The sequence below is a fragment of the Macaca thibetana genome, chromosome 1 (assembly GCF_024542745.1).
Source record: "Macaca thibetana thibetana isolate TM-01 chromosome 1, ASM2454274v1, whole genome shotgun sequence".
Taxonomy (NCBI): Eukaryota; Metazoa; Chordata; class Mammalia; order Primates; family Cercopithecidae; genus Macaca; species Macaca thibetana.
In genome coordinates, this window is record NC_065578.1 from 14,106,894 (window position 1) to 14,128,169 (window position 21,276).

The 21,276-nt window shown below is 49.1% G+C and overlaps 1 protein-coding gene across 19 annotated transcripts in view; it reads left to right on the forward strand.

Moving 5' to 3' along the window:
• FHAD1 (forkhead associated phosphopeptide binding domain 1) overlaps positions 1–18,036 on the forward strand; it is a 155,265-nt gene extending 137,229 nt beyond the window's left edge. For 6 of the 19 annotated variants that reach the window (XM_050787852.1, XM_050787927.1, XM_050787937.1 and 3 more), the window contains 6 exons: positions 200–420; positions 992–1,157; positions 2,771–2,825; positions 7,034–7,114; positions 10,228–10,281; positions 15,055–15,287. In XM_050787852.1, coding sequence (XP_050643809.1) covers positions 200–420; positions 992–1,157; positions 2,771–2,825; positions 7,034–7,114; positions 10,228–10,281; positions 15,055–15,152 — 675 coding nt within the window. In that variant the 3' untranslated portion in view covers positions 15,153–15,287. Of the gene's footprint in view, positions 1–199; positions 421–991; positions 1,158–2,770; positions 2,826–7,033; positions 7,115–10,227; positions 10,282–15,054; positions 15,288–17,849 lie in introns of those variants that run through there. The other 13 variants (XM_050787885.1, XM_050787974.1, XM_050787947.1 and 10 more) reach the window with 11 other exon arrangements.
• The last annotated feature ends 3,240 nt before the right edge of the window (positions 18,037–21,276 follow it).

A 21,276-nucleotide genomic window follows, 5' to 3' on the forward strand; every position in this document is an offset into this window, starting at 1 on the left:
TCTCAAAAAAGGCATAGCGTAAATGGATGTGGGAGAAATGAAAGTCATGCTGAAAGCCCCAGTTGCACTCCTTTCAAAGCGTGTGTGTGTTCTCTGCAATTGCAGAAAGTGAATGAAACAGAATTAGACATTGGCCTCCTTAAAGCGGCCACCAGCGGCCTCCGGTAATGCCTCTTATACATGAACGTTTTCCTTGTAGTACCTGGATATGAGCAAAACCCTTGGAAGTCTGATGAACATCAAGGACATGTCCGGCCACGTGTCCATGAAATACCTCTCCCGCCAGGAGAGGGACAAGGTCAACCAGCTTCGACAAAGGGACCTCGACCTGGTATTTGATAAGATCACCCAGCTCAAGAACCAACTGGAGAGGAAAGAGGAGCTGTTGAGAGGATACGAAAAAGACGTTGAACAGCTCAGGTACCTCGGCACCCCTACATCCCCGCATAAAGGCCCGTGCCTCCCTTCTCCTGGCTAAACTCAGGCTAGCAGCAGACACCTAGGCCTGGGACAGGAGGACAGAGACCCGAGTGTGGAATACCTAAAATGTCAGAAAGGTAACAGGGAGGGCACTGACTAGGCCTGGTAGAGGGAATTCTGTCCCTGAGATGGCGGCTGCAGAAGTGCATGGTTTCTCCATTCTGTGGACTATTTTCTGTGCAAGCTGCACCTCTCACAACCCTCGACTTACGGTTTCCCACTTGTGTGGCGTTGACAGCTCTGTCATATTTTCAAGAGTCACAGTTCCCCGCTCCCCGGGAAGTCGGGAGGGGCTGGTAGCACCTCCTTTATCCCCTCCCGCTACACACTCTGCTGACGAGCGGCTCGTTCCGCTCTCCGTGCCCCAAATCTTTGACATGCTCTCCTGCTTGCGTGACACTCATGAGTGAGCCCCACCTGGATGTATTTTGAGAGACTTCCAGCTCTGGCACATTGATGGTGATTGGGAAAGATAAGGGAAAAAGAGACGCCATCTCTCCTGTGCACCTAGGCGGAGCAAAGTGTCCGTTGAGATGTACCAGTCGCAGGTAGCAAAGCTGGAGGATGATATCTACAAAGAGGCCGAAGAAAAGGCCCTGCTGAAGGAGGCCCTGGAACGCATGGAGCACCAGCTGTGCCAGGAGAAGAGGATCAACAGGGCCATCCGGCAGCAGAAGGTGAGGCGCTGCTGCCCAGGGCAGAACCTCCCTGACTGCCCTGCAGCTCTCATTAGCAATGGCCAAGGGAAGTCCCTGGAGGATCCAGGTAGTGCAGAACACATGGATGGATGGAAAGGGAGGCAACTGGATAGCTTTTGCATCAGACAGACCTAGGTTTAGACCAGAGCTCTGCCGCTTACTATGTGACCTTAGATAGGTTTCTTAACCTCTCTGAGACTCATGGTGCTCATCTGTATTTTTCGAATGGTGGCTGTTATTCATATTTATATTAATCTGCCAGGCGCTAGGGATATATAAGCTCAGAGAGTGGAGATTTGGATTCACTATTCTGAGTGCCCGGCACGCAGTAGACACCCAGTAAATATTTGGTGAATGGATGGGTGGAAAGACAGACAGGTTGATTGATAGACAGATGGATGAATAGATGGACTGAGGAGTATACAGGTGGATGGGCAGATGGATGTCGTCGAAGAACATATCCCTTAGTGTGGAACAGACAGAGAGCTGACTTCAGGTGGATTCCATCACCGAAGGCTGCCAGGGCTGTGCAGTCCAGGGAGGGCACTCAGCCTGCCTAGCGCGTGCAGGGAGGGCCTGCCAAAGCCCCGATACTGCCAGTGACTGCAAAGGAGAGCTGGAGCTTGCCCACCAAAGAGATGAAAGGGTGGGCATTCCTGGCTGAAGGAGCCACGGAGGAAAGGCGTGAGGATGAGATTTGCTTCCTGGTGCAGAGTTGGAAATAGCACTGGGTTGAGAAACCAAGATTCCAGTCTCGGGCTGGTGACCCAGGGAAAATGGGTCCCCTCCCACCACACACACATGCGCACACACACACCCTGGTATCTCATCTGTAACACAGTACAGGAGTCAGCCGGTCCTGGGCTCAAATCCCTGCACTTATTAACTATGCAACCTTGGGCAGGTCTCTTCCCCTCTCTGAGCCTTGCTTTCCTCATTAGTAAATGGGAGCTTCCAGCCCCTGCCTCGCAGGCAGATGGTGAGGATGAAAGAATGCAGGCAGCCCTCGCTATCTGCTGTCCACTTTTGCTGTCATCAGACCTCGGGAGCCAAGTGCTTTCGGACGGTGAGGGTGCTTGTCCCGTCTCTGAAGCACCTGCCCAGGGCCTGGCACCAGCCGGTGGACACTGCCTTCCCTATGCTGCCCATGACCCGTGCTGCCCATAACCCGTGCACCTGATCTCCTGGGTGAGTCCTGCCTCAGACCCGGTAGGGTCTACACACTGGAAAGTTTCCCCAAACCAAGTCACGTATGAGCAGCACCCAGGCGGCTTCTGAAGCTCCCTGAAAGCTACCAGAGAGGCTTTCCTGTCTGCTCTGCAGTTTACATATTCATCATCCACTCCTGCAGTCCACAAGGCACTGGAACAGCAACTTCTAAATAGAGCCGGACTCTCCCTTTCCTTCACTCTTGCCTAAGGCGGATCAGATCCCAAGGCTGGGGTTAGGCAAGTAAGGGAAAGAGCCACAGCCACCGTCTCTTCATGACCGTCTCCAGGCCAGGGACTGGGCTCATCTGAGCTTTGCAGGCGTGATAGGGCTTCTAATAGCCTCTAATAGCCATGCCTGGTACGATGATCCCTATTTTACAGATGAGGAAACTGCGCCTCAGAGAGTTAAGAGACGCCCAAGTGCACACAGTGGCTGGTAAGGAGGGCTGGGACCTGACCCCAGATCCCTCTGACCCCAGTTCTCCTGCTCTCTGTGGGGTTGGCCCTGAGTCCCCTCCTTGTAACTGTCAGCTTTTATGTGTGCATGCATGCTTGTGTGTGTGTGTACATGTGTGCCATGTGCATGAGGGTTTGTCTATGTGTGACACTGTGTGTGTGTGTGTGTGTGTGTGTGTGTGTGTGTGTGTTGCCTGCCTGAGCTCAGAGAGGGTCAAACCCCCGGGGAAGGGTGTGCCCTCCACCAACCAGGTGACCTCCTTGCAGAGTCCTGGCCTTCATCCCACAAACCTTGCAGACCACAGGTTCCCTGGCTTGCAGCCCCAAAAATGAAGTCAACGTCCTGCTCTGGACGCGGCCTTTCCAGCACTCACCACTCTGAATTAAACATCACAGGCCCCCCTCTGCATATGTCATGGGGCCGCCTCGGGCAGAGGACGGTTTCCTTTCACGCTGTGCCATGCCAGGGAGATCTGGGCAGCAACAGAGGCCTGAGATGTCCTTTGATGTGCCCACTGGAGAGCTCGCTCCTTCCCGAGGCAGCGTCCCCCAGGGCTTGGCAGGCCAGGCCCACAGCAGAGACACCAAACCACAGAATGGGACAGCAGAGGGCCCTAAAAAGCCCATTGTCATGCACTGGCTGAAAATGAAAGAAAACCTGCAGATTTACATAATCAGTCCACATGCATTATTCATGGCCTCCCTACGCACACACAATGCGGGCTGGCCAGCCGTCCACGGAGCGGGAGGAGGAAGGTCCGAGGCGGCCAAGCCAAACCTGTGTCAGGTCCCCAGCTGGAGCTGGGAACTTTCAAATTTGTGGAATTCACAACGTAGGGAAAGATTTGATAAGAAGTAGAGCCACGATCACAGCAAGGCTGATGGTGTTATTTACGGAGCACTTGCTGTCAGGCGCACCCCACAGGGCACGGCCCACCCTTACCTCATGTCAGCCTGCAAGGAGGGCTGCTGGGCATCTGCCCACTGAGGGGAAACTGAGAAGGTCGGAGGGCGGTGTCACCCGGCTACTCAGCTACAGAAACGGGACCTCAGTGACCTCCGATCCCGACCCTCCCAGCCCCTCCACTCATCCACCTCATTCCTTTCCAAGGTGCACCCCATCTACTCCCTCACTATTTCTCTGGGGGTTCATCCCCAGGCTCAGTTTGCATTTAAGGTTTGTGACTAACATGTTATCAGAAACTCCTGTTTGTTAAGGGAAGAAAAAAGGGGGGAAAAAAAATCTCTTTTTTTCTTGCTGTTCAAGAGTTTGACAACATCACAGAAAACAGTTTTTTTTCAGTGTTGCAAGATTCAAAAGGGAACCTGTATACATCTGTCTGGGCAGCAGCTGCTTCCTAGGAGTATATTTGCATTAAATGGAAGTTAAAGGAAAGTAGAATTCCTTTAAGTTTCACACCTAATATTTTCACAAGGGGTCGATTTTTTTCCAAGTCTCCTGTATACAATCTCAGCGCCCCTTCATAAAGATGGAACAGTCGAGGCTCTGGGAAACGAAATTAGTCACCTTGCGTTTCAGAACTACCCGCCCCCGACACACAGACAACCACTGTAGTTTTAATACCTGAACATCTCTTCACTGAGCAGAACTTCCCAGAGTCAAAAGTCATCCTTCCAGCCGGGCAGGGCAGCTCACGTCTGTAATACCAGAACTTTGGGAGGCTGAGGCAGGAGGATGACTTGAGACCAGCCTGGGCAACATAGCAAGACACCACCTCTAAAAATAAAAATAAACAAATTAGCCAGGTGTGGCACCACACACCCGTAGTCTCAGCTACTTGGGAGGCTAAGGCAGGAGGATCACTTGAGCCTAGTAGTTTGGGGCTGCAGTAAGCTATGCTCACGCCACTGCCCTCCAGCCTGGGCAACAGAGCAAGACCTCATCTCTTTTAAAACAGAAAAAAGGCATAGTTCTATACTAATACCTCTGGCAAATCAGACCTGACATAAAATGCTGGGAAAAACCTCAGTGCTGGTCATTCACAGAGAACCTCGTGGTCATCGGCCTCCTAACTCTGGGATGCTCTGGGTCCACAGCTCCCCTGCAGTGACAGTGTGACAGTGACAATGGCCCAGGCTGTGCCCCATCTAGTTCACTTCCCACATTGCTAAATAAGGCGGCAGAGTTTCTCTGAGATGAGAGGCAGACTTTGGAGTCCAACAGATAGGGTAGAGGGTTCAAGCCCACCGCTGTCCCTGAATGAGCCTCAGTAGGTAACTTTACCTCTGTCTCAGGTTTCTCAACAGCGGCAATAACGGTAACAACAGGACCTGCTTCGTGGGGTGGTTAAATGGTGTGATGCCGGCAGAGCCCGTCACAGAGCAAGCTCGGTTACTCGGTTACTGTGGGGAAGAGAAAAGGCCACTCGGGGGCGGGGGCAATGCCTGCATCGCTTTCAATAAGCTTCCTGCCCGCTGGCGAGTCCTGCAGACCCCGAGACTTTTTCCTGGGTCCTCCTAGAGCCAGCAGTGCCTTTGTAAAGCTGTCTTTTCTATTTAGTGAATACAACTAGGGCCACAGCCAAGAAACAGCTGATATTTTCGTGAATGGGTTAAGACTGGGATTTTCAATAGGAACATTTTAAACACACAGAAGTTGCCCTTGGAGAAGGATGCAAGCCTGTTCCTCGGCCTTTATTAGGACTTGAATGTGAGAACCACTGAAATGTACTAGCTGCTTCTGGCTGGGGAGCCGCCCAGCTCCCCTTCCGGGCTCCAGCCAATCAAATCCTCCCCAAGGGGCTTGGCTACAGCTTTGCGGAGTGGTCTCAGCTGGGCTGGAGCCCCTAACCTTCCCTCTGCATTATGAGCTCAAGTCCCTCTTCTTTAAGATGAAAATAAAAATGTGCTTAACCCACAGGAGTCAATCCCGTGAAGGAACGCATATAAAAACCCTTAGCTAACAGGACCTCTCAATCATGCTCTTTTCTCTTTTTCTTTTTCTTCTTTTCTTTCTTTTTGTTTTTTGTTTTTGTTTTTTCTTTTTGTTTGTTTGCTTGCTTGAGACAGAGTCTCACTCTGTTGCCCAGGCTGGAGTGCAGTGGCACAATCTTGGCTCACTGCAACCTCTGCCTCCCAGGCTCAAATGATCCTCCCACCTCAGTCTCCCCAGTAGCTGGGACTACAAGGCACTCGCCACCAGGCCCGGCTAATTTTTGTATTTTTTCAGTAGAGGGTCATTTTTGTATTTTTTAGTAGAGAGTTTTACTGTGTCACCCAGGCTGGTCTGGAGCTCCTGGGCTCAAGTGATCTGCCCACCTTGGCCTCCCAAAGTGCTGGGATTATAGGCATGAGCCACCACACTCGGCCATCATATCAGTATTGTTTTCTACATCATCGTATCAGTACTATTTTATTTAACTATTTCCCAAGATTTTCATTGGCCCAGGTATTTTCAAGATCCTGGTTTCCTCAGCACCACTATGTGTTTTTGATCAAAAAGTAGAAATTGGTAGATGTGTGGGATGAGAATAGAATGGGGGTTTGGGGGTGGTAACCTCGGGCCCTCGCCAGGATGGAAAAGTAAAATGTGGCTAGAGTGGTGCAGTGTGTGGATAGACAATGGCTCAAGAAAAAGATACCAGGCCGGGTGCAGTGGCTCATGCCTGTAATCCTAACACTTTGGGAGGCCGAGGCAGAAGGATAGCTAGAGGCCAGGAGTTTGAGACCAGCCTGGGCAACATAACACGACTCCCATCTCTACAAAAAATAAAAAATTAGCTGGGCATGGTGACTCACACCTGTAATCCCAGCACTTTGGGAGCCTGATATAGGAGGATGGCTTGAGCCCAGGAGATGGTGACCAGCCTGGGCAATATGGCAAAACCCCATCTCTACTAAAAATGAAAAAACTTAGCTGGGTGTGGTGGTGCATGCCTGTAGTCCCAGCTACTTGGGAGGCTGAGGTGGGAGGATCGCTTGAGCCTGGGAGGTCGAGGCTGCAGTGAGCCGTGGTCATGCCACTGCACTCCAGCCTGTGTGACAGAGTGAGACCCTGTCTCAAATAAAAAAGAAAAAGACTCCCCTGCAGTGATCCCCTATCTTCTGCCCACCTATCTGAGTGAGTCCCAGCATCTTCTAGAAACCTCAGATGCCTGTCCCAGACTGGAACAGGTAAGGATACACTAAGGTTAGCGCTCTCTTGCTAACCTGATACTTTTCACTTAGGAAAGTGTAGAGGAGCACGAACCGAAAAACGCAAAAGAACCGACACCTTGCAACTGTGCCTTCAAAGAGAAAGAGAAGCAGGTATGGGAGGTGTTCTGATGTTGCAGACACAGTAGAGACAGTCTCAACATGGGGTAAGAGCTCTTGGCGTGCAAACGCCTGCACGCGCTGCCCAAGGAGCACCGCACACCTCCCTCCCTACCTTCCGTCCCCAGCCCCTGCCCCACCTCCTTCCCTCCCTTCCCTCCCCAGCCCCTGCCCCACCTCCCTCCCTCCCTTCTCTTCCCTCCCTAGCCCCTGCCCCACCTCCCTCCCTCCCTCCCTCCCTCCCTTCCTTCCCTTCCCTCCCCTCCTTCCCTTCCCTCCCCAGCCCCTGCCCCACCTCCCTCCCTCCCTCCCCCTCCCTTCCTTCCCTTCCCTCCCCAGCCCCTGCCTCATTTGAATGGATGACCTAAGAGACAAGCAAGCATCAAGCCCAGTCCGTTAAGGTGAGAGAAGGCAGAAGGGATATTCCAGCGCAGCTTTAGCTCATGGAGCAGCCTTCCTAGGCCACTAAGTGACTTGGGGACTTGGAGACAAGGTCCTAAGAGAAGAAGGGAGGAGTGAGGAGCCCCAGGAACCCCTGTCCTAAGAGTGAAATGAGGGGGGTGAAAGAAGGTGGGAGTGGTTACAAAACGGAGCGGGAATGAGGATGAAAGTGCCTCGCATAAGCACTTCCACCGCTGCCAAGGGGGAGCCCTGTTCGACTCCCACCTTCCTGGCAGCCAATGAGAAATGGGAAATCAACTTGGTCACAGTTCACAGTGTCCATGAGATACAATGGATGGACGCTCGCAAGTGCTCTTAGAACAAAGACCTTGCTGGACTTTCCCCCTGGAGGGGACGGTGTGCGACGTAAAAAGCAGCATCTTGAAGAACAGCCTTCGTGGGGTGACGTGGGCTGAGCCACGGCTGAGAACAGCCCTTGAGACAGATGGATGTCATCACATCCCACTGAATCCAGTCAAGTTCAGTAAAAGCAGATCTAGCAGATCTGTACGGGGCGGGGCTCTGCTCTCCAGTGCTCAGGTGTCCACTGAGCGGACTTTGTGTGGGTAAAGAATCCTGCTGGCACACCTGTAATCCCAGAATGTTGACAGGCCAAGGCAGGCGGATGACTTGAGCCCAGGAGTTCGAGATCAGCCTGGGCAACATTGGGAAACCCTGGCTCTACAAAAGCACAAAAAATTAGGCATGGTGGCGTACACCTGTAGTCCCAGTTACTCGGGAGGCTGAGGTGGGACAATCTCTTGAGCCCAGATTTCAAGACTGCGATGAGCCACTTGAGCATACCGCTGAACCCTAGCCTGGGCAACAGAGCAAGAACCTGTCTCAAAAACAAAAACAAAAACAAACAAACAAAACCTGCTGGAAAAGAAGAAATTAGGAGGGAAGAGAGGTTTAAAACCATTGCCTGGCAATATCTGAAATGATGACTCTCTGCTGAATTTGTTCCTCTCACTAACTTTGTGATAAATATTGAGTGGCTGCAGGCTGCAGGCCTTCTAGAGGTCAACTGTCAGCTAAATACAGGCCACGAGTCTTCACAGCCTGTTGCTGTGGGAGAACAGTGGAGACTTATGAGCACCTATGTCCCTATCCTAAAAGACAGCCTGACTCGCTGTCCCCGTGGGTCTGGGGAATGCCAAATGGGGTTGCCAGATTTAAAGGAAAAAAATAAAACAAGATACCCAGTTATATTTGAATTTCAGATTAATAACAAATAGTGATTTAGTGTTAAGTATGTTCCAAATATTGCATGGGACATACTTAAAGTGTTTGTTTTCATTCTGAAATTCACATGTAACTGGGTATCCTGTATTTTATCTGGCAACCCACAGCTGTCCACTGAGCGCCAGCTAGATGCCAAGCAGGGCGGCCCTGAGGCAGACGTCACAAAATGGCAGCCCAAGGCTATGCCTCTTTTGACCCATGGAATTTTTTTTTTGTTTTGGGGGTTTGTTAAAGTATCATTTCAAAATAAGGCACTTTTGGCCAGGCATGGTGGCTCACGCCTCTAATCCCAGCACTTCAGGAGGACAAGGCAGGCCGATCACTTGAGGTCAGGAGTTCCAGACCAGCCTGGCCAGCGTGGTGAAACCTCATCTCTACTAAAAATACAAAAATTAGCCGGGTGTGGTGGTAGGCACCTGTAATCCCAGCTACTCGGGAGGCTGAGGCTGGAGAATCACTTGAACCTGGGAAGCAAAGGTTGCAGTGAGCTGAGATCTCGCCACTGCCCTCCAGCCTGGGCAACAGAGCAAGACTCTGTCTCAAAAAAAACCAAAAACAAAAACAAAAAAAAACAAAAAAAATGGCACTTTAACAGAATACTCCAGATTTCTGACTTCTTTGGGAAACTTGGATCTGCTGGTGACACTAGGCCCACAGTCCCACACGCCACCAGCTTCCAGCCCCTTAGAAAGGACCCCGGCCCCTGGGTTTGCTGCCATGTCCATCTCGCCGCCGCCTTTGACTTCCTGGCCCCTATGGGCATGAGGTTGGTGACCCCCGGGGAAAGTCAGGGATCTCTGAGGGGGCCCAGCTCCCTCCCTCCCTGAGGGGTCCCTAGTATCTGGGGCTGCTCTTTCTTCAGGGAACTGTCCCTGAGGTGCCACATCTTGGGGACCCCAGGATCAGCAACTGTAAATCAAACCCCAGGGAAATAGCAAGCTTCAGATTCTGGGTGACGATGGCATTCAACAGGCCCCCCTGAAGGGAGTTCAACCATCATGGGCCCCACCATCCCTGAGCCATTGGGATGCCAAGGTGTGAACCACCGGGCATCTGCAGCCCCTTCCACCTGCTCTGGAGGCGCTGCCTCCAGCTAAAACAGACGTGTCCTCCGCGAAGAGCAGTGTCCTTCACAGGCCCTGGGTTGAGCAGCCTCCACCTCTGCTGAAATCTAGAACAGAGACCCCCAAGAGACTCAGCAAGATGGGGCACCGCGGTTCCCAAAAGCTGTGCCCCCTTCTTGTTGAGAAAATGGATTTTTCTCAATTTTCATGTGCTACTCATCTGGAATGCTGTCCCTGGGAAGGCCCAGCATTCCAAATGGGTAGCATCTAAGAGTGGAGAAAAATCCATTTTTCTTTGATGCAAAAGGCAAAGAGGAATCTAAGCTAAATTCTGTTCCTATTATTTCTGTATTAAAGAGACGAGTATTTGTAAAGATGGTGAAGAACAGGATGCAGAACTCAAATTCCCAGGTGAGCAGAAAGAGCATCCTCTAGAATTCTGTTTTTTGTTTTGTTTTGTTTCAGACAGAGTCTCACTCTGTTGTCGAGGCTGGAGTGCAGTGGCTAGATCTCAGCTCACTGCAACCTCTGCCTCCCAGGATCAAACAATTCTCCTGCCCCAGCCTCCCAAGTAGCTTGGACTACAGGTGCGTGCTGCCACACCTGGCTAATTTTTTTTATATTTTTAGTAGAGACAGGGGTTCACCGTGTTAGCCAGGATAGTCTCGATCTTCTGACCTCGTGATCCGCCTGCCTCAGCCTCCTGAAGTGCTGGGATTACAGGAGTGAGCCACCGCACCCGGCTGAATACTCTTTTTAAATCAAGTCTATAAAATCTTAAACACGTTGAATCATTGCCATTCACAAATCAGCCCTGGAACTGGAATTGATCCAATCCACACTCCTGCTTTGCAGAAAGTAGAGGCAAGCTCTCAGGAAGCTTGAAAGCAAAATACATTTCGGTTGAATAAGAAAGACTTATTTAACAAGTTTGATAAAAGGCCACAGTTATTCTGAGACAACAAAATTATCATTGGAAAAACTGAAGATATTCTATGCAAGGGATATTTTTGGAAAATAGAAGCCTCTTCTTAACTGACACCATTGTCCTAAGACTACTAGAAGGTGGCTGCTGCTCTGGTTAGGAGGGCAGATCATGACGTCAGGAGATTGAGACCATCCTGGTTAATAAGGTGAAACCCCGTCTCTACTAAAAATACAAACAATTAGCCGGGCGTGGAAGCGGTGCCTATAGTCCCAGCTACTCTGGCGCGAACCTTGCAGTGGAGGCGGAGCTTGCAGTGAGCCGAGGTCGCACCACTGCACTCCAGCCGGGGGGACAGAGCAACACTCCGTCTCAAAAAAAATAAAGAAAGAATTCTCAGGGGGCAAGGGCTGATAACTTTGTGCCCGGTGTTTGGAGGACAAAAGCCTCTGGATGAAACTGAGCATATTTCACAGGGACCCCTTCAGCCCCCGTCCAAGCTCCAGGAGACGCCTCCTCGAGGACCGGATGTTGTTTGTTTGTTTGTTTGTTTGTTTGTTTTCAGACGGAGTCTGGCTGTGTTGCCCAGGCTGGAGTGCAGTGGCGCCATCTCGGCTCACTGCAAGCTCCGCCTCCCGGGTTCACACCATTCTCCTGCGTCACCCTCCCAAGTAGCTGGGACTACAGGCGCCCGCCATCGGGCCCGTTTCACCGTGGTCTGGATCTCCTGACCTCGTGATCCGCCCACCTGGGCCTCCGAAAATGCTGGGATTACAGGCGTGAGCCACCGTGCCCGGCCAAGGACCAGATATTTAAACCCATTCCTGAGGTTGTGTGGGAGTGGCCAGGGGGATTCCTAGAGCTGAGGCTTGCAGTTCCCTGAAGCAGCCACCCCAGGATGGCCTGAGGTCATTCACACCTGGGTGTCGCTATTTAAATGACTGACTTCTACCCCTGCCTTTTCATTCTAAGGGTGAGGCACGTGGTTCCAAATATCTCAAACGGAATCTGTGCATTTCGCATTCCCCATTCCTAGGGCAGCCGTCCTGGCTGCCTTCTGCTGCCCCATCCCTTGTCACTTCATGAAGAGAACCAAAGCCCCTTCCCTGGTGCTTCCCATCCCATGCTCCTGGCAGCCCTGGGGTTGGGGACCGGGGACCTGGGACTCTTTAAATAACTCCCTGGCTCCAACTCTGATAGCCAACTCCACACCGGCTCAGGGCACTGGCATTTGGAAACCATCCACAGTAGGCAATTTTATTGAAAATCAAATGAAAAGGAATATAAAGTAAGAGTTGTTTAAGGGGGAAGGCTTTTGAGTTTGCTGTCTGTTTTCTTTTTCCCTGGGCATTCAGACAAATATTTACTTTGTGGGCTGGTATGGGACTGACTTACCCTTTCTTGCCCTGAAACGATCTTGAATGCAGAGTTTCTTTTTTTTTTTTTTTTTTTTTTTTTTTTTGAGACGGAGTCTCGCTCTGTCGCCCAGGCTGGAGTGCAGTGGCCTGATCTCAGCTCACTGCAAGCTCCGCCTCCCGGGTTCACGCCATTCTCCTGCCTCAGCCTCCCGAGTAGCTGGGACCACAGGCGCCCGCCAGCTCGCCCGGCTAGTTTTTTGTATTTTTTAGTAGAGACGGGGTTTCACTGTGTTAGCCAGGATGGTCTCGATCTCCTGACCTTGTGATCCACCTGTCTCGGCCTCCCAAAGTGCTGGGATTACAGGCTTGAGCCACCGCGCCCGGCCCCCAGAGAGTCTCAAAACACGTTTGAGGCTCCCATCAGCCACTGCCATGGGCTCAGGAGGTGATTTTTAAATCCATCTTAAGGTGGAAAGAGCTTAAGCGATAGTCCTAACAGTCCCTTCCATTGAAATCCTCCCAGAATCTCCTCTCTGCCCTCTGAGGAAGGCAGGATGGATATTCATCCCTATTTGGCAGATGAGGAAACTGAGGATCACGTAGCGAGTGGCAGAGCTGAAACGCGACTGGCCACCCAGCCCTCTTGCCCCAGGTGTATGTGCAGCCTGAAGGCTGGTGGCAAAGCTATGCAGGAGACAGGGTCGGCAAGGGAAATCCTGTTGGCAAGAAACTTGCAAGCCACAGTAGTGTCTACAGTGTGTCCAGAATTGTTTGAGAGAGAGATCTTGGGTTGCAGTTAACAACCTACTCAGAAAGGGGGCAGAGCGGAGGGCTTTTATAAAGATACAGAAATGAATGCCTCATAAAAGCTATGGGAGAGAACTAGGATAGCCCAGGCATCGTCTGTCTCATGCATGCACGCACTCGGGCACACACACGTCTCTGTCATTTCTCTCCCCCTCTCCATACCTCTGCTGATTTCTTCTCTCTCCAGTCGTGTGACAGGAAGGGACAACCTTACAGTCCCTCAGTTCAAAGGGCCAGCCCAGGGAGTGAGTGGCATCTCACAGTCCATTACCCCGACTCCTAGGAGTGGGCATCGGAAAAGCCCGGCTGTGCCAAGTGTCCAACAAATACAGCCTGGGAGTGGGGTCATGCATGTGGCCACCAGGATGCCCCCTCCTTTGAGCTGGGAAGTGCTCAAGAGATTAAACAGACCCCCTTAAATAGACTTCATTTCCTCCTTCTAAGCCAAGCTTGTCCACCCTGCGGCCCAGGACAGCTTTGAATGCAGCCCAATAGTAATCCGTAAACATTCTTAAAACATTAGGGGATAATTTTTTTTTTTTGCTTTAGCTCATCAGCTATTGGTAGTGTTCGTGTATTTTACCTGTGGCCCAACACAATTCTTCTTCCATTGTGGCCCAGGGAAGCCAAAAGATTGGACACCCGGTTCTAAGCCATCAGAGACTTTAGACACATTCAATTCAGTAACAGCTTTTCAGGAGAAACACCATCACAATGAATGTGCTTACCATAATAACCTCCTGGTTTCAAACTAAAAAACATGTAAATGGACCAGGCTTGGTGGCTCACGCCTGTAATCCCAGCACTTTGGGAGGCCAAGGAGGGTAGATCACTTGAGCCCAGGAATTCGAGAGCAGCTTGAGCAACATGGCAAAACCTCGTCTCTACAAAAAATAAAATAAAATAATTAGTTGGGTATAGTAGTGCACACCCATAGTCCCAGCTTACTCGGGAGGCTGAGTTTGGAGGATCACCTGAGCCTGAGGAGGTCGAGGCTGCAGTGAGCCAGGATTGCTCCACAGCACTCCAGCCTGGGCAACAGAGTGAGACCCCATATCAAGAAAAAAGAAAAGAAAATAGAGAAAGGGAAAGCAATATCTTTATACCTGGAAGGGTGCACCCCAAAACCTCACTAAGGCTAAGGCTCATCTTTGAGTAATGTGATGATAATAAATTGTTTTATCTCTTTTTTGCTCATATCTATGTGTGTACATGTATGTGTATGTGTGTGTGTGTGTATATATATATATATATATATTTTTTACAACAAACATTTTATTTTGTGTACAAAAAAATAACAAAACCAGCCAGGTGTGGTGGCTCATGCCTGTAATCCTAGCAGTTTGGGAGGCTGAGGCAGGCAGATCACTTGAGGTCAGGAGTTTGAGACCAGCCTGACCAACATGGTGAAATCCCGTGTCTACTAAAAATACAAAAATTAGCCGGGCATGGTGGCATGTGCCTGTAGTCCCAGCTGCTTGGGAAACTGAGGCAGGAGAATCACTTGAATCCGGGAGGTGGAGGTTGCAGTGAGCGGAGATCATGCCACTGCACTCAAGCCTGGGCCACAGAACAAGACTCTATCTCAAAAAAAAAATAATAATAATAATAATAATAAGTAAATAAATAAGTACAATACAATAAAATACATGGAAAGTGTCTAGTCCTCCTCGTGTTAAAAATAGTTAAATAAAGCCAGGCGTGGTAGCTCAAGCCTGTAATCCCAGCACTTTGGGAGGCCGAGGTGGGCGGATCACGAGGTCAGGAGATCGAGACCATCCTGGCTAACACGGTGAAACCCTGTCTCTACTAAAAAAAAAAAAATACAAAAAAATTAGCTGGGCGTTGTGGCGGTGCCTATAGTCCCAGCTACTCGGGAGGCTGAGGCAGGAGAATGGCATGAACCCAGGAGGCAGAGCTTGCTGTGAGCCGAGATCACACCACTGCACTCCAGCCTGGGCGACAAAGCGAGATTCCATCTCAAAAAATAAATTAATTAATTAAATTAAATAAAAAATAACAAAACCACTTGAGTGGAACAGTTGGAGTCTTGCTGCAATGGAGTTTGTGTGTTTTTTCTCTTGCTTGTTAAAGGTCGGAACCAGAAAAGCCTCCCTAAAGATGGACCAAGAAAGAGAGATGCTGAGAAAAGAGACCTCCAGCAAGTCCAGCCAGAGCCTTTTGCATTCTAAGCCCAGTGGAAAGTACTAGAGAAACTTCGTCCCACCAGGCCTCGTGTGATCCTGTGTGAGTTCATGTGACTCTTCTGTGTCATCTGTGTCAAAATACTGAGTTGCTTTTGTAGGACTTTAAAGATTGTTACCCTAGTGTTCCGCTTTCTAGACTGGTATTTTGAACAGTGTTATATTTTGGAGTGTGTGGGGAGAAGCGTTCTTTTTAAAAAATACCTATGAATGTACACGAACTCAGGTATATGAAGAATAGAAGTGTGTGACCCAGATGTCCAGGCCTGGTAGATATAATTATGTGGTTCCACATTGGGTCATGATGTTCCCAAATATCAAACCTCCTAAGAGTTCCAACAGACTCACACTGGAGAAAACCTAAGACTTGTACTGGAGCCTCAGGGCAAAATTGTAGCCTTGGAACTACCAGGGCCTCGGGATAGTGAAGTCAAATCTCAGTTATGGTCTGGCAGGATGGCTCACGCCTGTAATCTCAGCACTTTGGGAGGCCGAGGCAGGCAGATTACAAAGTCAGGAGTTTCAGAGCAGCCTGGCAAACATAGTGAATCCCTGTCTCTACTAAAAATACAAGAATTAGCTGGGTGTGGTGGCACAGGCCTGTAGTCCCAGCTACTCGGGAGGCTGAGGCGGGAGAATCACTTGAACCCGGGAGGCGGAGGTTGCAGTGAGCCGAGACCATGCCATTGCACTCCAGCCTGGGTAACAGAGTGAGACTCTATCTAAAAAAAAAAAAAAATTGGCCAGACTTGTAATCCCAGCTACTGGGGAGGCTGAGACAGGAGAATCACTTCAACCTGGGAGGTGGTGGTTGCAGTCAGCCAACATCACACAACTGCACTCTAACCTGAGTGACAGAGCAAGACTCCATCTCAAAAAAAAAAAAAAAAATCTCGGTTTATTACAATACATTTAGAACACCAATCAGTTTTATTGCTTCTGTAATCATGACTGTAATCATAGCACTCTACAGTTTTCAAAACACATCTCATTGAATCCTCCCCCAGGCCCTGGGAGGTAAATAGTATTACATTCCCCATTTGACAGATGAGGAAGCCGAGGCCCTGAGAACTTACATGCCTGCCTAAAATCACACAGCTGGTCAACTCAAGATTTGGGTCTTGAACCCAGGTTTCTAATTCCATCTCATACTGTCCATTCTGATACACCAGATGGCCTAGTTGTTACAGTCCCAGGCCACAAGGACAGACCAAGTTCCTAGTCACCAAAGAGCACACACGGCCTAGGTACGCACACTCCTGTTCCACTGTGTTTGGAGAGACCCCCATTTTCCTTGCTGTACTCTCTGCTCCTTCCAAGTTCTGCCTTCTCTCCATCCATCCATCCCCTCACTGCCATTCTTGTGTGGCCACACAGCCAAAAAAAAAAAAAAAAAAAAAAAAAAATGGAAGAGCCAGAAGTCATGAATACTTTTTTTTTTTTTTTTTTTTGAGATGGAGTTTTGCTCTTGTCGCCCAGGGTGGAGTGCAATGGCACTGCAACCATTGCCTCCCAGGTTCAAGTGATTCTCCAGCCTCAGCCTCCTGAGCAGCTGGGATTACAGGCATCCACCACCACATCCAGTTCATTTTTTGTATTTTTAGTAGAGATGGGGTTTCACCATGTTGGCCAGTCTGGTCTTGAACTCCTGACCTCAGGTGATCCACTCGCCTCAGCCTCCCAAAGTGATAGGATTACAGGCGTGAGCTACTGCACCCAGACTGCTTTTTTTTTATTTTTAAAAAGGCACAATAAAAATGTCTTTTAATATTTTAAAACCAAATGTATTCTTTAAACCCATTAAACCTGGGGGAAGTAGGACAAACTCTTTGTGTGATATTCCATAGGAGGCACGTCTTACACATGGTTAGGATCTAAAGCCAGTGAGAGGCCGGGCATGGTGGCTCACACCCATAATCCTAACACTTTGAGAGGCTCAAGTTTTGAGGAGTTGCTTGAGGAGTTCCAGATCAGCCTGGACAATATAGTGAGACCCTGTCTCTGCAAGAAACTTAAAAATTAGCTGGTGTGGTAGTGTGTGCCAGTAGTCACAGCTATTTGGGAGGCTGTGCTGGGAGGATCACTTGAGCCCAGTGATCCCACTGCATTCCAGCCTGGGCAACAGAGCAAGACCTTGTCTCAAAAATAAATAAATAAAGTCAGTAAGAAATGGGAGTGTAACATGACTTTACAAATATTCTAGAAAATCTCAGAAATGTTCAAAAACTTAATACATTAAAGAACCTGGTATTAGACTGTATCATATCCCCAAATATAGAGCTGAGAGTCTTGATGCAGTTCCAGGGCTAGAGCAGCCATTTCCCCACTTGTGTTCAGGGAAACAAAGCCAGTCGTCAGAAAAAAAGAGGCTGGAATAGATATGCAACAAGGAGAGACAAAAAAACCCACAGAACCTCAAGAGGCAGTGCAGCAGATACTGCAGCTACTCAGCAGATACTAAGTCTACCTAGTCATTGCTCAGACATCACTTTCCTCTACCATATAGGCTCAAAGCTAATCGCCATGATTTTCCTGCCTCCCTTGCAGCTAGGGCAGGCCATGTTGGACCAATCTGGCTCATGACATATAAGGAAAAGCCCCTGTGGAGGGCTTCCCTTCCAGCTTCTCTAGGAGAAGGCATTCACCCTTGGTACCTTTGTCTTGTCTCCTTTCTCATTCCTGGAGGTCAGAACAGAAGCTGGAGCAGCCACCTTGGGGATCAGCAGACACCAGTAGCAGGGCAAAGGATAGTGGAGTGGAGGGATGAGAAGGCCCAGGTGGGCACCCAGTGGCATCGCTGAGCTCTGAACCATGAATGAACTGCCTACCTCTGTACTTCCTGTTGTATAAGACAAATAAATCCCTATCTATTTAAGCCACTGTAGTCAGATCTATGTATTTGTGCTGTGGAACAAACCACCCAAAACTGAGTGACTTAAAATGACAAATATTTATTATTTCTTTTGATTCTATGGATCAAGTGCACACTTGTCCTGTCTGGACTGTCTTGGCTGGGGCTGGATGATTTAGAATGGCCTCTTTCATACACCTGGCCTTGGCAGGCAAGTTGGGTTAAGGCAGTAGTTCTCAACGAGGAGCAATTTTGCTGCGCAAGAGAACTTTGGCCATGTTTGGACATAATTTTAGTTGTCACAACAAAGGAAGTATAGGTGCCCATCTAGAGGTAGAGGCCAAAGGTGCTGCTAAACATTCTACAATGGATAAAAGAACTCCCCACAACAAAGAATTATTTGATCTAAAATGTCAATAGCACTGAGGTTGAGAAACCTGGTCTAGAGAGGCCTTCCACTGCCACACTTTGTCTCTGCTCAGCAGGCCCACTCATTCTTCAGCCGACTGGACTAGGCTCATTCACATGTGGTGGCCACAGGTTCCCAAGAGCAGCAGGTGAGAACAAGCCCCAATACACAAGCACTTTTCAAGTCTCTACTTGCCTTGTGTTTGTTAATATCCTATCAGATAAAGCCAGAGTCGGTGCGGGAGGAGCTCCAAATTTTTACAATCTACTCACATTGAGTTTTCTGCTATTTGAAGCTGAATGCATTCCCAGCTGACCCAGGAGAAAGTTACCTTGATTCCCAATGACTTTCTATTCCCAGTTCCCTTCCTTGTGAAGGCCAGTTCCAATGCCTGCCCTTGGGTTCCACTAGGACCCTTTGTATCACTCAAGATCCCTTGGTTGTAAACAACAGATACCTCCTGTGGCTAACTTAAACAGAAAGAGAGTTTACTGGAAGGAAATGAGGAGGGTCAGAGAATCAGTGGCTAAGCAAAGCTGAAGAGTCAGGCTTGGATGTCAGGAGCTGGCTTTTCTTCCCTATAGATGCCCCCTTTTTGCTTTAGCTGGTTTGAGTTTCTGTTCATTGCAACCAAATGGGCATTTACTATGACGCTCTGCTACACAGCCCCCACCCACTACTGATTCTGAGAAGCTAGCAGCTGTCTTTCCCCTGGGGGTTGTACCACGGTACAATGACGTACCTGTATACCCAAACCTCCCAGTCTTCTTCTGATCTTTCAAGAAGCTAAGACAAACAACTTCCTTCCGCCCTTGCCAGTGGGAGCCCATGTGGATCCTTGGATTCGTGACTTTGCAGATAAGGTGCCCTTCTCTTGAAACTTGGCAGTGTCACCATCGCCTGCTGTTGTAGAAACCAAAGTCATGAAATGTCTGGAGGGAAAAAATAGCTTCCAGATCTGCATTCCAAAGCGTGCTCCTGGTAAGTGGAGTGGTATCCAATTTTTTAGGGACTTAGGAATGAAAGCAATCCACTAAGGATGTGAGGAAACTTAAACCTGATAATACTAATGCATGCCTCTTTTCCATCCTGAGGCCTCCTAAAGCAGGACGGAGGGCACTGGTGAGGCTATTTCAGTTCATCAGCTTGGCCTCATTTCCATCAGGTGTGCTGCTTGCGTCCGTCTGCTCAGTGTCCCAGGTTATTTTGGGCCAATTCATGACCTTATGTGCCTGCTTTTGTTTTTAAACATTTTTCTTTGCCATCTGTTGCCCAGGGATCCGTTGCAATGCCTCTGTCCAGTTGGGGGAAGCATTAGCAGGTCCTTGTTTTGAGTTTCCTGTCATCTTTAGCACACGGTTTTCCTTTCTAGGACCCAAAAATATTGGAGGCAGAAACTTTATCTTCTGGCTAACTGTGGTCTTATCATCAGAGAGTATGGTGTTACAGTTAAACAACCAGCCTCCATCCATTCAGCCAGCAGACACTGGGGGCCTACTATGGGCCAGGCACTGATGCTACCATGTTAGTTAGACCTCATGGCCTTGACCTTTACTCCTTTTCAAATTCTGATCCACTGCTTTGACTGAAAAGGAAGTGGAATCATTAATTTACTGGGTATGTTGCATGGGAGCACTTACTTTTGACGTCCACATATCTTGTTGGCTATGTATGGGATTACTGCTGGGTGTTCTTTTTTTTTTTTTTTTTTTTTTTTTTTTTTTTGAGACGGAGTCTCGCTCTGTCGCCCAGGCTGGAGTGCAGTGGCGCTATCCTGGCTCACTGCAAGCTCCGCCTCCCGGGTTCACGCCATTCTCCTGCCTCAGCCTCCCGAGTAGCTGGAACTACAGGCGCCCGCCACCGCGCCCGGCTCATTTTTTGTATTTTTAGTAGAGATGGGGTTTCACCATGGTCTCGATCTCCTGACCTTGTGATCCGCCCGCCTCGGCCTCCCAAAGTGCTGGGATTACAGGCGTGAGCCACCGCGCCCGGCCCTGCTGGGTGTTCTTTAAAGAGACCCTCTTCCTGGGAGTTTCTCTGTACCTTTCATCAGTTGAAATATAATAGCTAATAATAGTAACTACTTTGTATAGAGTCCTTCCTGGCCATCAGACCCTATGCAAAACGTGGTCCAGACAATAGCCCACTTCATCCCCACCATGTCATCACTCCTGTTATACCTGTGAAAATGATGAGTCCAGAGTAGGTAAGTAACTTGCCCAAGGTCACAGAGCAAGTGTTGAAGCTCAGACTTCATACCCACAACTGCTTAATATAGCACTTTCCTCAGGGAAGTCCAGGAACCAGCTGGTTGTCCACTAATGAATGAAGACAGGAGGACAGACTTTTTCTGTAAAGGGCCAAATAGTAAATCTTTTCTTCTCTAAAGGGCTTTATTGACCACAGGTGTCTCATTACCACCACTCAACTCTACCAGTGCAGTATGATACATAAATGAATGACCATGGCCATGTTTCAATAAAACTTTATTTATAAAAATAGGAAGTGGGCCACGTTTGCCAACCCCTGTGTTAAACTGTCATCCAGAGTAGATTATTAGGATCTGCACAGCTGTTGCCTGCCACATGACAACCTAGAAGCAAGATTATTGTCATCTTCATCATTGAGACCTTTTTGAGCTTTTACTATGTGCCATGCACTGAAGTAAACACTTTCCATAAATTTTCTCATTGAATCCTCTCAAGCACTCCAGGAAGAGATAGGAGTGCTTGAGAGGATCCCATTTTATAGACAATGAAACTGAGGCCAGAAAGGTAATTTGGCCAAGGTCACCCCACTGGGATTTCCAAACCCATCTCCTAACAATTACACCACTTTGAATATGGGGAAAA